General features: G+C 44.3%; 1 protein-coding gene and 1 long non-coding RNA gene across 2 annotated transcripts in view; both read right to left on the reverse strand.

The window, feature by feature from the left end:
* The window catches only part of LOC310749485, a 465,633-nt gene that overhangs the window by 390,351 nt on the left and 52,151 nt on the right, over positions 1–23,131 (reverse strand). The gene's annotated exons all lie outside the window — the stretch shown is intronic.
* Positions 13,404–23,131, reverse strand: part of IGFBP5 (insulin like growth factor binding protein 5) — a 44,449-nt gene continuing 34,721 nt past the window's right edge. The window contains exons 2-4 of the mRNA XM_083585970.1: positions 22,190–22,419; positions 21,559–21,678; positions 13,404–20,768 (exon numbers count right to left, since the gene is read on the reverse strand). Coding sequence (XP_083442096.1) covers positions 20,637–20,768; positions 21,559–21,678; positions 22,190–22,419 — 482 coding nt within the window. The 3' untranslated portion in view covers positions 13,404–20,636. The remainder of the gene's footprint in view (positions 20,769–21,558; positions 21,679–22,189; positions 22,420–23,131) is intronic.

Here is a 23,131-nt window from a genome sequence, read left to right on the forward strand (position 1 = left end):
TTTTTTACATACCCCCAATCTTTTGACTGCAGATCTACACTCAAATCCAGAGTTTTGTTAATCATGCTAACAGGGATGATAGCATGTTGAGAAAACTGTGTGGAAGAGAATGCTGAGCTTTGGCTGTAACAACTATATAGCTATGCTATGCTCTAATTGATCATATTTAAAGCTAGTTATGCTACAGGTGTCTATTCTGTAGATCTATCTAGTTATGGCATTCTATGCTATAGACAATGTTTTTGAACTGCATTTCTTTAAAAACTGCTTTTCATCCATTGCAATCTGTGAGGAAATAATCTGTTTTCTGGCAGGCTAATCTACCATAAAAGGAATGGATCATTTTTGTGGGTTTTTTTTTTGGTGGGGCAGTGACTCTAGTTAGTGGATCATACAGCTTGCCAAAGGTGGAAAAGATATCTCCTGTTTTGGGGGCTGGCCTAAAAATGGTTGGTTTTCCTATTACTCTGGGTTTTCTTTGAGTCAGTTTGGCTGTGCGTTGGGACTGGCTTTCTGTTCAGATTTTTTAAATATTTGGGTTGGTGGTTTCTGTGCTCTGCTTAGGTACTTTGTAAAATTCACCTAATAAATTGATTAAATCCACATAAAATGCTATTTTAATTCTTCCTTTCATGTGTTTTTCTTCCTTTGTATTATTAAAAACCCCACCTTGCCATTCCTATAATTGTTGTGTGCTGCTAGTATTGCTATGTGTCATGTTTTCCTCTTAAGTGTTAGTTAATATGTCCTGTTCATTGTTGGAGATCAGTTGATTCTAGTGGACAAATTGTCTGCCTTTTGTCTAAAGTTACTTTTGAAATCTTGGCTCAGACTTACTAACAGGATGGTAGGGGGCTGACACTGGATGGAATATTATGCTTGAAAGCCTGGAATTTTGCAACCATAATTTTATTATTCTGATGAATTATGTAATTATGAAAGTCATGGGGATTTTTCTAATTTATATCATTAATCCTAGTTGCAGAGGCATTTTTTGGTATGTGTAAAGTTTTATTTCTGTTCATTTATTAGAAAACCTGCTAACAGTTGGAGGATGCCATAGAAGCTCTCTGACTTTGTCTTAAGTGCCCGATTATGTGATATGTGGACAGAGTTGTATAGATTCTTTCTTCACTTTGCCATGTGGGTGAGAAGGGATATAATTCTTTTCTCTTTTAAGAGTCATTACAATAGGAGTCAAAAGAAGTATCCATTTAGGGAAGAGTAAATGGTGCATTGAAGGCCTAATAAGTGTGTGTGTGTGTGTGTCTTCTCTGGTGCTTTGAATCAATAATGATAATGATGATAAGAATGGTGATAAGAATTTGTTTCTTGTACCCTGCCCATCTGTCTCGGTTGCTCCAGTCACTCTGGGGGACTTCAAACAGAATATGTATAAAGAAACACAACAGAGTATCAAACATTAACCAAGTCTTCTTATTTTATATGCCTGAGTGCTTTTGCTAGAACTCTGAATAAATTTTAAGACATTTTAAAAGTGTATTTCAAGGTGCTGAGAGAGACCCCTATTCCCCTCACAGCAGTGGCGTAGCGTGGGGGGTGCAGGGGGGGCCGGCCGCACCGGGCGCAACATCTGGTGGGGAGCGCGCTCGCACTCGCAGCTCTCTGCCCCTACTAAAATCCACAGGTTAGGGGGCGCAAATTACTTGCATTGCCCCGGGTGCTGACAACCCACGCTACGCCACTGCCTCACAGAGCTACAATTCTCAAAGTTCCCTGGGAAGAGGCAATGCAGCCCTTTGAGGAAAAAAGGGCTCCCCTGCTAACAGCTCTCAGCACCCTTAACAGACTACATTTTCCAGGATACTTTGAGGAAAACAATGACTATTTAAAGTGGTATGATACTGCTTTAAATATATAGAGCAGATGGGGCACTCCTGTGTGGTTTTAAGCAATTACGTTTGCGGTTGTAGTAACAGGATATCGAGGCACTCTATAGATCAGGGATTTTCAACCCTTTTACAGCTGAGGAACCCCTGAAAGGTGTATTGATATTTTGCAGAAACCTAGTCCCTGCTTCTGCCCTTCAACAAAGTGAAAGAATGAAACTAAAATGGGGATTAAGAAATTCATTATTTGACAACAGAAGAGGAGAAAGTGAAGTGCCTTGGGTGGAAAGTAGCAAAACTTTGTGTCATCTCTGGGGAATGGTTTCCGAACCAGAAGGTTCCATGGAACAAAGAGACAAGTTTTGATTGCTGGAAACAGTGCCCTCGAATGATTTGCAAATGTTAGGCCAGAAATGACTGGCAGGTCATACTTTTTTCCAGACCCTGCCCTCAAGAACCTGCTGTTTTAACATTTTGGGCAATCACAGTGTTCCGGAAGAGAGACCTTTGGGGCGTCTCCTTTATTCGTTACTTGTGTCTGGATGTTTGAATATCTCTTCTGTTGTTTTGTCAGAGGGAATGGCCATTTTCCACCCTGTCCCAGCTAGTGTAAGGTCACTTCCAGACAACCTGTTTATTAAGCCTGTATTCTGATTTGGTGGGCAAAGGTTTTCAGGGAGGTTAGAGGATGTCGGCATTCATTCTGATTTGTATGTGGGGAGGTTATACAAAGTAAGGTAAAGGTAAAGGTACCCCTGAGCATTAGGTCCAGTCATGACTGACTCAGGGTTGCGGTACTCATCTCGCTTTATTGGCTGAGGGAGCCGGCGTACAGCTTCCGAGTCATGTGGCCAGCATGACTAAGCCGCTTCTGGCGAACCAGAGCAGTGCACGGAAATGCCGTTTACCTCCCCGCCGGAGTTGTACCTATTTATCTACTTGCACTTTGAGGTGCTTTCGAACTGCTAGGTTGGCAGGAGCAGGGACCGAGCAACGGGAGCTCACCCCGTCGTGGGGATTCAAACTGCCAACCTTCTGATTGGCAAGTCCTAGGCTCTGTGGTTTAACCCACAGCACCATCCACGTCCCGTTATACAAAGTAGCATCACTCAAATTGTTATCCCACACTTCCCAGTCACTTTCTTCATAGCAAAGTCTATGATTCTGCAGGGCAACCAGGTCACTGCTCCAATCTCCACAGACATGCTGGCTGGGGGCTGATGGGTGATGTAGTTCAGCAATATCCACAGGGCCTCAGGTAAGACACCCCTGTGTTACTGTGGGGGTGGATGGGTAGTAGATGCCTTTGCCTAAGAAGTGAGACAAGGCTAGATGCCTGTACTCCTTTGCTCAATACAAGATGCTGTGTGGTGTGGTACTGCAGGCCAATGTTTATAACACAGCTGCACCATAGCTGCCAACTTTTCCCTTTTCTTGCGAGGAATCCTATTTGGAATAAGGGAATTTCCCTTAAAAAAAGGAAAAGTTGACAGCTATGAGCTGCATATGAAGACACTTCATAGCATTGCCTTGTGAATGCATATCCACATGGCATACTTATTGCATACATATCTACACTGCATACTCATTCCCCTTCTACAATATTCTTGGGAACTGTAGTTCTTTTTCTGAGTGGGGCCCAAATCTTGATGAGAATTCTTAGCACCTTCACCAGACTACAATTCCCATAATATTTTGGTGGTTTAACTGGTATAAAACCATTGGATGTTTATGGCGCAAATAGGCCTTACTGACTTCCACCCATTAGAACAGAGGCCTTTCTCTATAAAGTGGAAGATGATTATAAAAATGATACAAATAATAGCTGCTAATTCTACTTCTACTTCTGCTAACAGCAGCAGCAACAACAACAATGACAGCTACAAACCAGAACGTCTTCCAGTCAAATTGTAAACCATCCATACGGGCAGCCAGGAACACTCTGATTAACTTGCTAAGATAAACACAGGGAGCCTTCAGACAGCTGCTATTTTGGGGTAGGATTGAATCACATAACAGAAAATTAGGGCTGTACAATCGGAGCTGATTTGGCACTCTTCCACAACAGACCTGCCCCCCCATTAGACTTTATGTGATGAAGAACATGATGAGGAACACTGGAAAGTGTTGAATAATGATTGCATGACGCAACATCATATAATATCCTTGTAAACAATTAGAATGAATGCCCAATAAGTAGCCAACATCGTCTAAGCTCCCTGCAAACATTGTGCAAATAAATTAAGATGAATGCTCAATAAACAGGTCCACTGGAAGCAACCTTTGGTGATAAATACTATATGAAGTGAAGGAAACCCATTCATTGAGTGCTATTTGTTTTATGATTACAACCTCATATTTCTTTGTTTGGGAAACAGGTGTGCAGAAAAGATTGTGCATTTATAGTGCAGAAATTTCAACCAACTTTGTGAAAGCCTAGCCCCCCCCCCAATATTTTAAGCCTCATCACTTAGGAGTTGGCTCCTATGAGTGGGAGTGCCATATGTACGCAAGAGAAAACAGTAGCTGCTCTTACTTTCTCTCGCTCACCCTTTCAGCAGGGAAGATTGGGTCCACAGTGCTACCTAGAGGGAAATGGAGAGCAACTGTCTCTCTGGGTGGTGCTGCATAGAGGGGTGGTCATGGGAAGAGGAGCCACTTCATACAATGGTGAACAGGACTGGGCTCCATCTTCCTTTCCATGCCATCAAGTGAGAGAGGCTGAGTGAGAAGTAGCTCCTTGCTTCTTCCTATTGAGGTCAACAGCAAAGACAGGGCAAGTGATGTTTGCTGTTGCTGCCTCTGGTCCCTCACTTGTCCTCTGCCTCTAGAAGACGTCAAGTACTCATGTACCCTCTCTCTCCTTGGATGGTTCAGAAGCAAAATGTGGGGACAGCAGGGCCATCTAGCGAGAGCAAGTGAACAAAAAAACCAGTGAGTGATGTTCCTTGAGGAAGCAGCCATCACCGCTGCCTGAGTCAGAAACTTTTTTTGTCCGCACCAAGCAGCAAGGAAGCAATGGGCTACGTGCATTGGCCCTTGGCTAGTGGCAAACTCCGCCTGATGTCATCTGTGGTTTGTGGGTGTTTGTTTGTTTGTTTAAAACCTAATTGTATTACAATGATGCTTTGGCACCAGAGTCATTCATGGTTATACATTTTGGCAGATCTACATGGCAATAATACTAATACTGATACTAATACTACTTTATTATTCATATGCCAACCATTTGACTGGGTTGCCCCAGCCGCGCTGGGCAGCTTCCACCAAATTAAAACATCAAACATTAAAAACTTCCCTAAACAGGGCTGCTTTCAGATGTCTTATAAAACTCAGATAGTTGTTTATTTCCTTGACATCTGATGGGAGGGCATTCCACTGGGGCGGGGGAGAGAAGGTAGCTATTTAGCTATTTAGCTAACTTAAACATCTGCTAGGGGCAATGTACTCCTGAGGGCAAGATTCTGGGGACAGGGAAAGTAATCTGTTAGTGAGCTTTCACAGGCATCTGGCTCATCAGTGCTGGAGACACAACACAGAACTAGCTGGACCTTCATGGCAAGGCAGCTCTTATATACTTACGGAAGGAGCCTCAACAGTAAGGTTTGGAAATGGAAAGGCTTGGTCACTTTAAGAATTACAAGAGGAGGCCCAGCTCTTTTAATTGTGAAATTGCTAGCCAACAAACTCTGCAGCGTGGTCTAGCATACAAGGAGTTGTAACCCACAGGGAGGGTGACCTTCCCTAGAACTTTAAACCTTTGTTGGTTGGTTATTGTTGCTTTTACACGCTCTCTTTTTCTTTTCAATGTTGCTGTTCACCAATTGTGCTGCGCTACTAGCTAACTGCAAATTAATAATTAGATCCCGGCTGGTACGTGCGTGGCTGCACACAGGGTGGGGGTTCCTGTGTACTACATTGCAAAATCAATGAACCAGCTTGGAGACTGGTTTGCTGCCCAGGAGGATAATTTAGCAAATATCTCCGCTCTCTGCTCTTAGCTTAAATTCTAATGAATCAAAGAGTTGTACAGTCAGTAAGAAGACACCAAGGGTAGTGTTTAACTGAGATTTAGGCTGAGTAGAACCACTGAAATTAATGGAGCTAACTTAGACATGTTCATTAACATCAATGTGTCTATTCTGAGTAAAACTTTGTTGAATACCACCCCAGGATTTCCTGTTAGGCTCCCCACCCCACCCCCACCCCCGTAAAGCTGTTTGCTATTTGAATGGATTAAGGTATAAGGGGAAATGCCATTAAATGCCATCATGGCAAAACTGGGATATCGGAGGAAAGGACCTGTGATTTTGCTCCTATGAAGGAGCCAAGATTATGGCATTCTACTTGCCAAGTTCCAAAGCAGCATGTCCATTTCTGCTGTGTAGCCACTCCTTTAAAGTAAAGGTAAAGGGACCCCTGACCATTAGGTCCAGTCGTGACCGACTCTGGGGTTGCGGCGCTCATCTTGCTTTATTGGCCGAGGGAACCGGCGTACAGCTTCCGGGTCATGTGGCGAACCAGAGCAGCACACAGAAACGCCGTTTACCTTCCTGCCAGAGTGGCACCTATTTATCTACTTGCTCTTTGACGTGCTTTCGAACTGCTAAGTTGGCAGGAACAGGGACCGAGCAACGGGAGCTCACTTCGTCGCGGGGATTCGAACCGCCGACCTTCTGATCGGCAAGTGCTAGGCTCTGTGGTTTAACCCACAGTGCCACCCGCGTCCCTAATGCCTATCTTTCTAGGGATGTGTCTAGAGAGAGTCAATTCTGTCCTATCAATGCTGGAGCTGTTCTGGATTCAGTTCTTAGGCTATATACATATTAGTGGCTTAAACTACACCAGTGTTGCTTTATACCTCCCCTGCTGTGTTTCAAGTCACATTTTTATGTTGCCCCATGTACCAGAGAGGGGGCAGGGATGCCTTCACCCAATGAACATTACCCTATTTGTTTCTCTGTGCCTGCAAGCCCTCCAAGCTCCTATTCAATGAAGTTGCCATCTGTACATGCATACGAGCAATGGATGTTTCAGGTGTGCAACCCTCAGCTTAACTGCTGCTTACATTTTCAAATTGTAAGCTGGGTTGCCATTTGTTATTCATCAGCCATATAGCCCATATATTATACCTGTTTCTTTGGAGGCAATTTAAGTCTTTAAAGTCTATTTGCAGTGTGAGGGATTATTTCACCCATGGGAACACAGCTGGGCTGGGGAATGTTAACTCTCCCCGGACCAGGAGTGACTCTCCTGCAGAAAATGTCCTCCTTGTACATCTTAGGGTAGAAAGATGGAAATTCTCTTTGCAGCTGAGGAGGGGCAATTGTTTGTGGGGTTGGGGTTGGGTGGATGCAGCTAGGAAGCATTTATTCTTCACTCCCCATCTGCAACTCCCCCCTATTTCCCCCCTCTTCCTTGCTGCAATTAGACTTAAAAGAAACTTCCCTTTGGCTCCAATAGATATGTCGGTTGTTTTTGGTGGTATTCCATGGCAAATGTAACGCCTTTAGAAGAAGTCTATCACAGGAACACTGAAGAAAAGTTATAATTGATTGCAAACACTTGGACTTTTCGCTTTTGCATTCCTGTTCATGTGCCTGCTGGAATAGGTACATGCATATATTATAACTCCTACAGACATAAATGAAGTAGTGAAAGAGAATAAAGCTAAATGCCTCAGGACTGGGGTGGATGGTCTCTCTCCAGTCCTGCCCAGGGTTATGGAAAGACTTGCTCAGCCCAGACCATAGCAAACCTTGGAGACACACAGATTTCAGAGTTATGTGAAATATTTTCCCCACTTCAAGACTTGGCACACACAATTTTATAAGGAAAAATGGAATTTATTAACTGAAAATGTTTATCAAGGGCATTCCCTTCCATCTTTTTGAGGGCGGAGGACCTAACTTACCAAGGAACATTTCATCTTCCATTGCTTCTTGGATGTTAAAACATTGCTAGTGTTTGAAATACAACAGATGGGGAAGCTGGCGCTTTTAATGGAACCCATTTACCCACAAGTGGAGGTCTTGCTTTTCAAAGGTCACTCTGTTCCCATTTCCTGCGCTGGGCTGTTCTGCAGTGAAATGGGCCTAACTGAGCAGGGCCAAGGCATGAGGCTGGTTGCTTCACCCGAGTGGATACAGCATCCCATGTGCTGACCCACCCAACCTCCTTCCCAAGAATAATCCAAATGTCCTGCCTGAGGATGGCTTTGACTTGGAAGAAGTAAGAAGGGGAACTGGGGACGGATCAGATTTGCAGGTTTGTCACTTGATGGGCGCAGCATCAAGTGGCAACTTGCACTTGTGCACGAATACACTTTAAATCATTCACAATACCACAAGCCTTATTGAAAATATCTGAAGAGGTGCCTCTTGCCTTTGGTGCACATGCAATATACCTAAGGGTCTGTGAACATGCCAGACAAAATGTAGCACAGAACCCAGCATTGCACTAGCTATGGCTGAAACTGTATGTGGCATATGACGTGCAGTTGGGTGTGTATTTCCATGGACTTTTGTTGTTTTAAAAAAGAAACCGCTATAGGACGCTGCAAACTTTAGTGGTTGGGCCACATTTCCCTTTGGTACGGTGTCCCCATGTTCTTGAGTAAGCATGAACAGGCTGTCTCCAGAGTTGTCTAACCCAAGCAGAGCACTGCTGATTTCTCACTCTGTCATTTTGTAATCTCAGAAACATTTAATGTTTCCAGCTCAAAATAAAATGCATTAATGCAGGAAGCTGCATTATTCTCAGCACTATTTTAAAAAAATATATTTTTATTAAAGATTTCTTAGTTTACAAAAGTATGTGCAATGTTTCTTTTCCCCCAGTTGTGTTTTCTACAGATCAGTTTCATTTGTTGAGACGTTAGTGTTACATTAGGAAGAAAAGGGGGAAAGAGGGGGAGGGGGGAATGGTGTTTGGGGTTGGGGTTGGGTGGCAATGCTTCTACAGTATTCTACTTAGTGTATGTGTGGGGTCTTGTGTCAGCGTCACTTGTATCGGTTCTCTTTATTATTCACTTTATTTCTTTGGGGGGTGAGAGAGGTTGGGGGTGGCCTAGGGTTGTCTTTGGTTGGCTGTAGTGAGAATTGTTTTTTCTTTGAGTGGGATATGAGTGTGTATTTTTGAATCAGATTAGTCAGATTGATTCGTATGCTGTTGGTGGATTCTGGTTGTTGTCTTGTTGGGCTGTGTATGTGATAAAGGGGAACCATGCTGGGTGAAGGCATCTTCTTCTGTTTGTCCCTGTGTCAGTTTCAGTTTATTGGTTAGTTTTTCTGATAAAGCTGTTTCCCATGCTAATTGATACCACTGGACTTCTGACAGGTCTCTCCAGTGTCTGGCTGCTGAAAGTAATAAATAATAATAATAATAATAATAATAATAATAATAATAATAATAATAATAATTAATGGATAATGGATAATGGATAATGACAACTGAGTGGCAGTGGCTCTGCAGGGGGTCAGGCAAGAGTCTTTTCTAGACCAACCTGGAGATGTTAGGAGTGAACCTGGGCCCTTCTGCCTGCTACTGAGCTACCACCCTTCTTTCATCAATCACTTTGACTGCAACACCATATAGCCATAGGCAGCATGCAGAAATCAGGGGTAGTCATTGGAGACTTCTTCTCCCCATTCCCATGAATGTCTGGATCTAGACTCTTGAGCATGCTTCCACCTTACTTATAGCTAGTTGCTGAAGGTCAAGAGAGAGGCAAATCAGCAGGTGGCAATTTCTGTGGCATTTATATCATGGAACAATCAAGTTCCTGAAACATCCAGTGGAGGACTTTTTAATATCCATGTTGGGTTGTTTTGTTTGGGGGGTGGGTGGGTTGATGGGTAGATGTTTCCCCATTTGTGTATGTCATGTATTTAGTGTTGATGTTTTTATTGATGCTTTTTATGATGTTCTTCTTGTGGATGGCTTTGGGATGTTGCACAGGAAACAATTCAGAAACAAAGTGGAATGGAATGGAATGAATGGATATAGTCTGTTTTCTGGATTCCTAGGTAGTGGAGCAGCTACCAGGCAGAATCTAGGTAGGTCTCTCAGAATGGCAGTGAAACAGATTGTTTTATGGCTGTTGTAAGGAGAATAAAATGTTCTTCTCTTGATACTATAACTTAATCAAAGGAATAGAGAGGGGTCATGGAGCAAATTCTTGAAACCAAATGCACGAGTTATAAATAAATATGCCTTGGCAAGCACAGAAGTGCCTTTGGAAAAGCCTAAAAAGGCTAGAATGAAATATTCCATTATTTTGAGTACTTTTTAAATAAAAAAGTCCTTGTTATTAACCTGAAAAATTTGAGAACAAGCTCTGCCATGATCCTGTCTCCACTGTCTGGCTTGACAACTCTGTCCTCCCACCCAAACACACAGACGCACACACAGTCCAGGACACACAAAACAATGTCTTCAGGAATGTAGAGAGAGATTTCAGCTGGAAAGGGTTGCCAGCATTTTTGTTCTTGCCTTAGTCAAAGGGCTGAGCTGGTGTTACGATCAGGACATCCCTTCGCTGTGCTTCTGCTGCGATCACTTGGCAGGGTTTATTGAAAGTCACCCAGTGCCAATTTGCTCAGATGCATCAATTACAGCACCCATCACTCTGGAGCCTTTTTCTGTCCTTCTGTCCTAATTGTCAGATCCTGCGGGTATCAATGCAAGCTGCTCTGGAGGGAGTGGGGTCCTGTGTATTGTTTGGGTTGTAGTGGTGTTCTTCTGTTGCCTGAGAGCATGTAGACAAGGGGGGGGGGGGAGAGTTCTGGTTCACTTATCCAAGTTCACTTATCTTGAAGCAATGACCATTTGATTTAATACTTCCTGGCTGCTTCCACACATGCTTCCTCAGAAGTAAATCCCACTGAATTCAGTGAGAGGTATTCCTGGCAACCAGGCATACTTTGGACAGTGGCAGCCTTTGTATGGAACACATTTCCTTGAGATTTGCATGTGAAAGATCTCAGGTTCAACCCCCAGTATCTGCAGTTAAAGAATCTCTCATCCCCATCCAAGGCCTTTGGCAGAGGTCTGATGCTGCCTTAGATGAAGTTGGCTCCTCTGGGTGAGTGTGAAGGACTGGGAAGAGACCCTGGGTCAGGGCCCTCTGATATCTCAAGCAGAGGTCTTGATGGGTTATTGGGCTAGATGTCTCAATGGTCTGACTTTCAGTCCAGCTTCAGTGTTGCTGGACTAATGCATGGCTAATGGCCAAGGAGTCATAGTTCAGCAAAATCGGGAGGGTCAAAGGTTCCCCATCCCTGGGCTAGACTCACTACAGACTCACTACTTCTTGATAAAAGAAAATCCAGGCACACCAGCCAGAGTTTCTCACAATACCTCCTGTGTGCTGTTTTTCGGATGAGATATTGGAAGATAACTTCAGAACACCACGTAACTGTTTACAAGGTTTTCATCTTTATATAAGGCTTTTGATGCACCAGTGCAATACAGAGTCCCTGCTTTATTGCCGTTTTTGGCCACAAACATTTCAGGTGTTTTTTTTTTTTTTCAAAGTAGCTCTGGTCTGTGCTTCCCTCGTGTGGTGAGAATTAATATAGCAGCTGCTGCCATTTTTAATTTTGTTTTAACATGGGATGCATCAACACAGTGTGTTTTTATTTTACCCACCATGTGCTCCTGACCCTTTTAAAGAATGGCACCAAGTTGCACAGTGTTGGAGATTCTGCGGGCTTCTTTGCAGTGCAGCAAAATGCAGTGACTTATGCCAGCAACAGTGACATGGATAGATTTGTGAGGACCAGCCAGAGAACTCATAAAGTGAACAAGCTTTTACTAGTAAGTTCACTTTCTTTCAGGCAGGAAGGTGGGAGGGAGAACAAAGGGCAATATTCAGCAAGGTTTTTTTGTGCTAGTGCAAGGATTGGTGCTAGTGCAAGGCGATTGCCACCTCTCCTTCCCCTGTGCTATCCCCAAATCTGCTCTGGAGGGTTGGACTAACCCTTAGAACAGTTGCAGGGGCAGGAGAGGGATGGACATGTTCTGTTGCAACAGGAAATAGCCTTACATAGAATACAACCCAAAGAGGTTTAACCCCTTGTATACTATATTGCTGTATTATAGCATAAGTCAGCGGCGTAGCGTGGGTTGTCAGCACCCGGGGCGAGGCAAGTAATTTGCGCCCCCTAACCCGTGGATTGCGCCCCCTAACCGCACGCCTGGCACCCCCCCTCCACAGTGGGCGGCGACCCGGCGGCTCAGATCGGATTTGCACAGCCAGCACTGCAGTGAGAGAGAGTGAGTGAGCCAGGTAGGGGCAGAGAGCTGCGAGTGCGAGCGCGCCCCCGCCAGATGTTGCGCCCGGTGCGGACGGCCCCCCTGCACCTCCCACGCTACGCCGCTGGTATAAGTCACTTGGAGGCTGTTTCATTTTAGTAGTTGGCATCTAACGACTCCAGTCAATTAGCCAATATTGCAATGGGATGGAGAATGTGGCCTACAGTCTCAACAGCACAATCCTATATATGTCTGTCAGAAGTAAGCTCCATGGTCTTCTAGGGGCTTACTCTCAGATATAGGATTGCAGCCTCAATTAGACAGAGCTTTCTTTCCCCATGAACCTTCCATATGTTTTGGGCCACAGATCGCATACGCCTTTATGTTAGCCAAGCCGGCTGGAGTCTATGGGAGCTGTAGGCCCCAACAATATCTGGAGGGAGTCAGGTTGTGGAACATCATGCCCAGTGCAAAATAGATCTTGGGTCGCTGCAAGGCATGCTAGGTGAAGGAAAAATGGGTGCTCTTCCATTGAAACCAGAAGAACCAACAGATCCATCTCTAGGACTAATTTAAAAGCACATGTCCCTTGTGAGAGCAAAAATGAAGAAAAAGTGGTAGGTTGTTTGTTTTTAATCGGAACAAAATGAGAAATGCTCCCCTACTGATAAGTGTGGACAGCAAAATTGTACTTTCCATTGTGTTGGCAGGCGTGGCACTTCTCCTGCAGTTGCCATCTCTGCTTCCTGATTTTAGGATACATTTGCATCTTTTGTGCAAAACAGAAGTACTTTATTTCAGAAATAGCAAAAACCACTGCTCTTCATGGAGAGGGGAAGAGGGAAGGGATAACATTTGCCAGGCATAAAAACGCTGCTGATAAATGTGAGTTCCCTACATCAGAATTCAGAGTAGGGCTGAATGAACACGGTCTCTGACTGAAGTGGTCCGTGTTGCACATCACAAACTTGATTCTCAGTGTCTGGCTCATCAGGAAGTAGATTTAGCTCTCACCTAGTCATATATGCAGCTGTGCCCTTCCCCATTCCCTTTGTAAGTGAATGGGCACCATTGTCTCCTCTGCAGAAAAGTAAAGGGCTGCAGTGAGGATAAAACCTGCCTGGAACACCACATCTCCTTGCAATCTGCAAGGCTTCTGTTCACACGATGGGCATTCTGCTACTTTTAAGTAAAGTTGAAAGATTCTCAGCCGGCTTCCTCAATAGAAGATGGGCAAATCACATTCATTCAGCACAAGTGCACTACACAGACATTCCCCAAGCCATGCACACAGGCTAACTGAATGCATAACTTTATTAAATAAATGCTTTGTCATAAGAAAAGACAAAGATCAAAGAGTAACATAAATTATAAGTTGAATAAATAGTATACAGCAATCTTCACTTTTTAATAAAATGTGAGATTCTTTTTTTTTTTAAAGTACAAAATGCTAAACAGAGCAATTACACTCCTCATCCATTGTCAGTTTTTTCACAAACTGCTCCCCCCCGCCCCCCACCGGTAAGAGTATGAATATTTTTTGTTTACTGCAAAAGAAAAAAAAAATATCCACAGAGCTACTGTATGTATGTAAAGCTAGTAAAAGCTACCGTAAAATGTGTAGTGAATAATTCTGCGTAATGATTAAAAACCAGGTAGGATACTCGGAATCATGTGTGTATTGTTAACTGTGCTACCGAGGGCAATAACTGCATTGTAGAAGAGCTGTCCCAGTGTTGTTGTGGGAGGGGCTGAGAGTGGGTGGAGTTGGAAGTTGGGAGTGCTGCAAGCCCCCCTCTCCTCCCTGGGCATTATCTGGGATGCTCATACCAGGAAGGTGGCCTGGGACTGCAGTGACCTGTCAACTGCTGAAGTTATAGATGCTCTGTTGAAAGACAGAAAGAGAAAGAGAGAGAGAGAGAGAGATGAAGTGGAGAAATAGTGCAATATGCTCTTGTACTAGTGGTTTCGAAATAAAACTGTCCTCTGCAACAGTGACAAGGAATATCTCAGCTTGAAAGGAGGTCTTTGCTCCCCTGGATATTGTCGTTCGTAGGCTATGGTGACATCCACACCGTATATTTAAACCATGTCTAAAGCCTGTGGTTTCCTCCCCCCCCCCCAAGAGAGTTGAGTGCTAGGAATTGCAGCTCTGAGAGCAAGAAACTCTCGTTCCCAGGATTGCAGGAAGCCATGTGATTCAAACATAGGATATGCATGTGACCTGCATCAGCTGCAGTGGGACCTTCTAAGACTTTAAAGATCTCTATATGCTCCTGAATCCCACTCACAAAGGTCGAAAGTGGAAGCTGCTTTGGAGATGAAAGGTATCTCACCAATTGCCTCCAAAACGTTCTCCACGCTTTCCCTGTGCAAAGTCTCTGAGATCAATGTCTCTGAAGGGGACTCCCCCACCGCGTTGTCTTTTAAATCTTTTTTCTCATCACCTCCCACCCTGATTCACTACTCTGGCAGGAAAGCTCTTTCTTAAATGAAGTAAACTGGGTGAGCCTTTTCTCCTTGGTCAACAATGGAGATAGTATCCTTCTCTTGAGGTGGCATAACTTTCATCTCCTACCAATGGCAGCTGGAGTCTTTATGGGGGATCATGGGTAACTGAAGAGGAAAAGCGATTCAGGCACAGAGTCGCCAGCCAAAGGGAAGGAGGGAGATCTGTGCATTCAATGGCAAATATGCCATCTTTAAAGCTTATAACATAATGGAATTGAGCATGCGTCAAAAAACATGGCAGGTCGTGTGAGTCACTCACCAGTAGCTTATAGTTGGGGGAGATTATTGAGAATGGCTTGCCAGAAGTTGGCACTGTAACCAATGTAACACAAAAGGCTAATAGAAATGAAGGACTAGTAGGAGGGGTAAAGAACAAAGACTTATTCTAATAGCAGGTGCTATTAGAGTAATGAGGTTCAGGACTTTTCTTCTAAAGCCAGCATCAGTTCTAACAGGTTTTGTTTCCCCATAGTCTCTTATGCTATAGTGCCTTGGCATCTACAGGTTGGAAAGAGGTTCCTCTGCCTTTGACAGTTATAGGATCGTGAAGGTTTGTTATTAGGTATGAATGAATGAATATGATGGATAAAGTAGCCCAAGATCTCAGTCCTATTTCTAGCCATGTTCTACAGACTTTGGTCTTCCCAAATGTTGTCACCAGCCTGTTTGCAAACACAGTTTCCCCTCTGCTCTTAGGAGGTGATCATGCAAATTCTGCAAAGGTCATGCCAGTGGTTAGCTTGAGGCCTCTTGAGGGCACATAAAAATGTCAACCCACTTTTAAGGTCCAGGGCGGCAAGTTTAGCACTTTTGATAGGAGCATGGCTCTTGGGGAGCTCTCCCTTTGATGGAAGTGACACTCAGGTTTGGGAAGATTCCCTAGTCTGCTCTGCAGGGCCTGTCAGGAAAAGGGGTTGCGTTATTTTTAAAAAACCCTCCTCCCTGAGAACACTGGGAACTTTTTGTGACAGTATTCACTTGGGGGGGCTGCCCATGGACTTTTATCTATGTATGGGTACTAGCACCTCATTTTTATTAACCAAAAAGAGAAGCACTGGCTTTGTAGGATTGAGACTGGGGCAGCTGCTTCCCTGCCTTTCAGCTGAGATTGTGAGTGCTGCTTTAAGAAATCCATGAAGGTTGATCTTCTAATGGTGAAAGTCTACATCAGCTTTGGGTTCTCCATACTTAAGCAGCAAGGATGAAAGATGTGCTCTCTCCTGGAAAATCAGCTGTGGCCAATGCACTTGGAATGGTTTCTGCAGTTGCTAGCAAAGTTTGCAACCAGGTAATGGAACAGTCCTCAAAGGCATCCTTTGAGCTTATGAGAAAATCCTTTTACAATGTGAGTTGGCAGTTAGGTGGGAATATTATGTACTCCAAACCCCCTCACCTGCTTGCAATATCTGTGTGTGTGTCCAAGAGAAGTGGGAGATGAAGTGGCTCTCTCCATGCCCTGTTTACGGAGTAAGAAGGGATCTTATATTCTATATAGGGAAAGGTTTTCAAGTTTCAGGAAATAATAAAAAAATACATATCAAGAAGGAAGGAAGGAAGTTAGGAAGGAAGGAAGTTAGGAAGGAAGTTAGGAAGGAAGGATAAAAGATGGTTTTGGTTGAAACCAGTCCAGGAGCACCAAGAGACTGACTCTACCAATTGGGGAGAGAAAAGGATTTTAGAAACATTCTTTCATCTTATGCAACTAAGGCTGCAATCCTTTACCCATTTACCTGGGAATAGGTCCCTATGATCTCAATGAGACTTCTTCCTGAGTAGACATGTTACGGATTGCCCTGTAAAGATATATATTTACACCACACACTTACACTGATTTAGGAATCACTCCCTCCTTTCAGGGAACCTTAGGGACTGTAAAAAAGAACAGTCCTTAGGCTTCTTTGGCAAAAGCCATGACAATTAAATTGGTACAAAATCAGCATAACTTTGTAGTGTAAATTTCCCATAATTTCTTATGTGCCCAGCACATCTCCTGCCCCTTTATATGCTATGTAGATTATATGTGCACTCTGCTCCACTGTCCTTTCCTCCTTGTAAATCTTCTTTTGACAATAGAGATTTGTTTTTAAATCCAAAGGGATTAAGTTCATCAGCCTCTTCGCAGCCCATAGTCATTCTACCATGGACCTTTCCCATGTATTCTTTAGACCTAGAGAAAGTGCACCATACGTGCCCTGGAGCAAGCAAAATGGATTCAGTTCTCACTGTTGGAAGATGACAGAATTCCCTCTTGCCTTTGTTCATACTGAACCTCATTTTTTCCAAAGAGATAAGAAGCCAATGCTGAGCTTTGCTGTAGCATAGATATCACCAGGTTTCATAGGACCACTTTGTCCCTCTCTGTAATGGCTAGAATGGAGAAGTCTCCTGTATGAATTACCCCTGGAAATGTCAGGACCAGATTAAAGCCTTATATAATCTGTTGCAAGGACAGGGACCATGCAGCCCTCCAGTTGCTGCTGGCCTCCAGTTCCCATTAGCTTCAGCCAGCCTGGCCAACAGTCAGCGATGACTGGAGTTGTAGTCCAGCAACATCTGGAGAGCCCCAGGTTCCCCATTTCTGATCTACTGGCTTGGCCATTATGATAGTTTGTTCTCAAGATACACTTTATTTTTGGTGCTACCTTAGGTCTCCCCCTTTTGGAATACTGGCCATAATCCCAAGTGTGAACACCTAAGGGACCAATGCCCACCACTGGGGCTGTCCACACAATCTTCTATGGGGAAGGACAGATGCGGTCAGGACCTTTCGTTTACCAACCAAGTCCCAATACAAGTGATTTATCAGCCCAAAGGCATGAACCATGTTGAAAGCCTGAGAAGAAATGCTTAAACAATTTCTGTCCTTCTACTTTGTAGAAGACTTCAGGGACAGCCCAAATGTTGCACACGGGTGTCTTTCATGGAGATCAGGATTATGGCCATTGCTGGGGGGGGGGGGGAGCATCTCAGGTTGCCTATAGCAAGGCAACAAGGGCACTACCCCTCCTTTCCATCATTACCACAGATTTGCTCCCATACCCAGTTCACACACTTGTTGACACAGAAGCACAATTATACCACCTTGGTAAGTATAGAATTTCTAAAAGGGACCATGATGCTCCTTCTGTCCTACAAGCTCTCTTGACTGACATAGATGATCTTTTTGCCAGGGAACTGGGAAAGAGCTACCTAACTAGGGGTATATTGTTCAGATTGCATTGTCAGCAGAGCATCCAAGGACTTATCCAGTTTAGGAAAGAGGCACAGCCAAATAATCCAACCCAAATGCAGGTAGTAAACAACAAGGCATTTCTACCTTTCCACATGCTAAATCAGGGTTGTGGGGAAAATGGGACTTAGGCTCACCCATCATGATAACAAATGTTCCAGTCAAAGCACAGTTCGGCCTTCTGTTACACAGGAGCTTGTGGTAGGTTTAGCTTTGATTCGGAGGAGAAAGGGTAAAAGTCTCACCACTGCTGCCAAAGCCCAGGGGAGGGGATAACTGGAATATCTAGAAGTCATTTACACTTTCCAGAAAATCTGGATCAAAGATGGAGGTGAAAGGATGGAGTGGGCTTTGTTTGCAATGTTGAATTTTGGGGTAGGAATTCCACCCAGATGATTAGACTTTTTCCTTGGAAGGATGTGTGTGTGTGTGTGTGTGTGTGTGTGTGTGTGTGTGTGTGTTTCCATCTCCATATTTCCTTGTCTCTGCACAAAAGGATGGGTGTTTGCACATAGAAATGTGGAGAAATCTCCCCACCCTGCTCTCTTCTATAGAAGACAAATCAAATCTCCATAGAGCCAATCTGTGGATTCCCTGATCCAGATTTTCTTGGCCAGTTCTCACATCTCTGGGAAGACCCCAATGGTGTGTTGGCTTTCATCTTTGTTCTAGAGCTGATCTGAACACTGCTGGCAGTGAAGGGGGTGATAGATAGAAGAAAAACCCACCACAGTCACTTTCATGCTGTAGCCATTCTGCCAGGATGATTCCTCATTTCCCTTTCTTCTGTGCTTAGTAGTGCATGTAGCATCTTGTGGGTGTCCTCCTGGTTCTCCTACCAACAGCGCTCTTTTCTACGCTCAGCAGGCAGTGTGGGCTTTCTCATCTGCCTGCAAGCAAAAACCCCAGTCCTCTCTCTGTCTCTCTCCATGCTTCTGATTTGTATGTTGTCCAGAAGTGCTTGCAGCCCACCACACCAGTGTCCTCGACTCCTTTGTGTCCTCCTCCAGGAAATCACCATGGGTTCCATTTCTTCTGCACCCTCAAGTGGATTGCATGTTTCTTAATGGCTACTATTTTGGTGATTTCCCCCTAATGCTAGTGACTTTGGATGGGTAATCCTTTCTCTCTCTCCCTCTTGTCATTTTCTTGCGTTCTCATTCACCATCCTGAGCATAGGAAAGATCCTTGTCATGGCAATGTCCATGGAGACATACTGAGGAGTTTAAAAAATGTTAAACAATATATATATATATTTGTTAAAAAATGGCTTTAGTGGCATGCCCAAGCCTGGACATGAAAGTTGTCAAATTATTGGATTCTGCGGGTGATTTTTTTATTTGTTTGCATAGCTGCTTCTTTCCTGGCGGAGACTAACAGTGGCACAACAGGCAGAAATTAAGCAGGTGCAGCTTTTTTCCAGCACAAAAGATGTACTTATGGGGACAAATTAATATGTACTGAATTTCTGCCCGCCATGCAGCAATTTCAGAGTCTCTTTCAGGAAAAAAAGGTCTCAGTCACTTCATAGACATTGAAAGATGGCAAAATAGTTTCCTTAGCTGTGGACTAGATTTACAAATCTAGTGTGCATGATTTTATGAATCATGTTTTAACTGCTTCATATTGTCCTTGCTCAGGGCAATGATTTAGTATATGCGAGTACAATAATAGGAGTCATTTCCCCTGTCCTCACCTTTACATTAAAGGGTAGAGCGTGATAATAATTGCTCAGCACTGTGTGGATATCCACAGGTCAGTTTACATAATTGACAACAAGAAAAATATGCTTTAAGTGCCTGCAGGATACCTGACATGCTATTGCTTCAGCTTGGGTCATGATCCTGCAAATACACAAACCTGAATGCCTTTGATTTACACAAGAAGCTGCATAGAGGTTTGTGGGGCTTCTTACGTGATTGGAGGTCAAAGGACTCTTCTTGGAAGAAAGGGGACTTGTTCAACAAAGAGTAAACATGTGCACCACAGCTGTATTTACACAGGAGAGGGATGGACAATGGCACCTCAAATAATCAGGTCAAACCTCTTACTTAACTGCCCAGGGAAACAGTCCCTGAAGAATTTTGATTTTTAACCAATGGCTTCACTTCACCCTGCTGTAGGTTCTGATGTTCTCTGATCCATTTGATTTTTATTTGAAAAGAAAATAAGGGAGAGAGAGCAAATAAAACCTTAGCCCTGAGGGGAAGGAGTAGAGAAATGACAACACTGAAAAAAGAACCTTGACAGAATATATATATTATGTGTGTGTGGATTGAAATAGTGAGTGGCCTGTTTGTCCTAGGATTCTGCTGGTTAAACTAGGTACTTCCCAAAATCTTAAGGTTTCAAACCCACTAAAGTAAAAAAGGGGGAGGGGAAGAAAACAAAAACAAAATTCAAGTGCTTCTGAGAGCTTCCTACATTGGTGCTGTCTGGGTGGCTGGATGATGATACTTTCAAGCATGGAGGCCTACAGAGTTATCTTAGAGCCATGTCCCAAGGGAGGTGGTGGCTGCCTTGTCATCTTCATCTTCTGCCTCCTTCCTTCCTTCCTTCCTTCCTTCCTTCTCTATTTATCCATTTATTTGGCTTCAAAGTGTTGCCTTTTCTTTAGTCTCTGCCGTTGCCATTGAGAGAAGTTGATGATAATAACCGTAGATTCCGAGGTCCTCAGTTTCTTAAAATGAGATGAAAGGAATCAGTCTCCTGGGCACGTCGTGAGGTGTGGGTGGGTAATGGGTGGGTGGGGGAAAGGGCTCTGGCAGGGAGAGGCAAAGAAGGATAATTCACTCAGTGTTGGCACTGTCAAAGTTGTGACACTGGAGGTCTCCGGCTACGTAATCCGTTCCCGGCAGCTTCAGTCCGTACTTATCCACACACCAACACAGTCCACGTTTTCGGCCCCGAGATGGCTTGCACTGGAGAGAGGAGGACGAAAAGGGTGGAGAGTGAGTGGAGGACGTCTGGGATGGTCACACCTCCCCTGAGAGGAAGACATCCCCTGCCCACCTTGGAGGAAGTTAACCTGGGAGTTAACCAGCTGGCCTGCTGGTTAAGGCCTTAACTAGACTAGAACCCCAAATAAGCACAGTTTGCTTCTGGGTAAAGGTGTGGGAGAGGTGGAAACCAGCCTAGCCTGCTCCTTTAACTGCAGCTTAATCTGAAGAAATAAACTTTTTCCAGCATGGATATGATGAGCATCATCACTTGCAAATTTTGGTGGATCAAGATGTAGGTTAAGGCAATTAAATGTGGGCAATTGTCCTGCAGGGTTGCTTGGGTTCCTAACTACACATGATGCTAATGGTGTCACTTGCAATCATATTTTTTTTTATTCATTTAATCACCTCCTGCGCGACATAATGCTTGGCTCATACAGAGCATAAATCCATAGGCCACAACCTTGGTTCAGACCAGTGTTCTTCAACTTTGGATCCTCAGACGTTGTTGGACTACAACTCCCATCATTCAAAGCTCACAACAACACCTCCTGCCAGCCCTAATGGGTAAGTGAGCTTTGAATGATGGGAGTTGTTGCCCAACAACACCTTGAGGGCCCAAGGTTGAGGAACACCAGTTTAGATTTTGTGGTGAAATAACTGTTAGGAGACTGGGTCAATTGACTCGAAGCTGTTTGATGGGGAAGAGTCCCTGCTGTCTGTACCCCTGGACCACAAAGCAGAGCTTGACTCCAAGCAGAGCTTCTACCTGTTTCCTCTTGTAGAACCCTTTTCTGTCACAGTTGGGAAGGTGGACGGCACGGGGGATCATGCGCTGGCTTGATTTGAGCTCCTGCAGCGATGCCTCCATCTGTCTACGGCAAGGGCCCTGAAAAAAGAGGAGAGAAAGCAATCAGGTGCTGAGGAGGATGAAGCACGGAACTCCCAAGATAAGGTCAGATTAAGCAGAATTCATTAAGATTAGTAGTGTTTTCTGCATGCTTATCTCAGTGAGGATGTGCAGATTGAGCCAAGAGGCAAGCACATGGGCAGTGGTAATAGTGGTGAGGCAATGGGCACACACACAGAGCATCTTAGCCTGGCAGAACCTGGAACTGGCACTGCTTGGAGGAAACCAGCTTCATTATGTGGTGGGTGGCTGAGCACATGAAGGTGGGTGGAGGGAAGAGTCACTATGCAGAGTGGGCTTTAAACTAGCAGCTAGAATTGTGCCCGCCAGCTCCATGTTTTCCACTTATCAATATCCCTCTCTAACCATCCTCTACCGGCATGGCAGTTATGGTGGGAACATAGATGGTAGGAAGAGGGGAGGAGACAAGACATGGAGCAAGAGAATGAAGGGCAAGGGCACATGTGGTACAGGGAAGGACCACACTTACCAGTTCAAACTCTGGCCTCAGCTCAGGGGCAGCAACGCGAGGGTGTGCCGTGTTTTCTGCCCCACCAACGAACTTGGATAAAGTCAGCTTCTTCCTGCGATCCTTCCTCAGGGCCTCTACCTTGGACTCAGGGAGGCGCACATGTCCCTTGTTCCTGTGCGGTTTGGAAGGGTAGGTCTCCTCTGCCATTTCTGAGGTGGTTGGGTCCTCATGCTCTCGGGATTCTCTTTCTGAATGGGAGAAAGCAAGAAAAAGAGTTGCTTCTTGGACTTTCATCCATTTCCTTGAGCCACAGCGTCCTTCTTTGCTCGTTGCTTTCGTAACAGCAGTCTCAAGAGCCATAAAATGCACCATCTGTATTTGTGGAACACATGTGAAGCCCACATTCTGAGAAACCTCACATATTGTCAGGGACTGGACAGAGGGGGAATGGTGGGAAGGGCCTCCTCAGCCTGGCCCTTCTAGAGGAGGACAGTATAGATTTACAACGGTGGCTTTTGGGAGGTCGTAGCTCAGAGGCAGATGAGGTGAAAAGCTGGTAAATAATGGGAGAGGAGCAGGAAGAGGAAGAAGCATCAGGGGAGAGACAGTTGACAGACTCAGTGTCTTTAGAAAACATTCTAGATCCCTCTTCTCCCAGAACCCGGCGGGCATTGAAAGGAGAAGAGTTTTCATGGGCTAGCTGGTAGAATCCACTTTGGCAGGTGCATGAAATGTTATCTTTAGTTGGAGCATGTGGGTGAAAAGTGGAGAAATATGTGAAGAGTGGGATCATATGGCAATGAGATGCAAAAAGGGAGGAAAAATGGGGGGGGGGAATAAGGATGATATGTTTCTGGATAATATGTTTTGTTTTAATTTTGAATAAAAAAGTTATTAAAAAAAGGAAACTGTTTAAATGATATTATAACATCCCAACCTGCTATAATCCAAGGTTGCTGA

The sequence above is a fragment of the Podarcis filfolensis genome (genome assembly GCF_964270895.1).
Source record: "Podarcis filfolensis genome assembly, chromosome: 1".
Lineage (NCBI taxonomy): Eukaryota > Metazoa > Chordata > Lepidosauria > Squamata > Lacertidae > Podarcis > Podarcis filfolensis.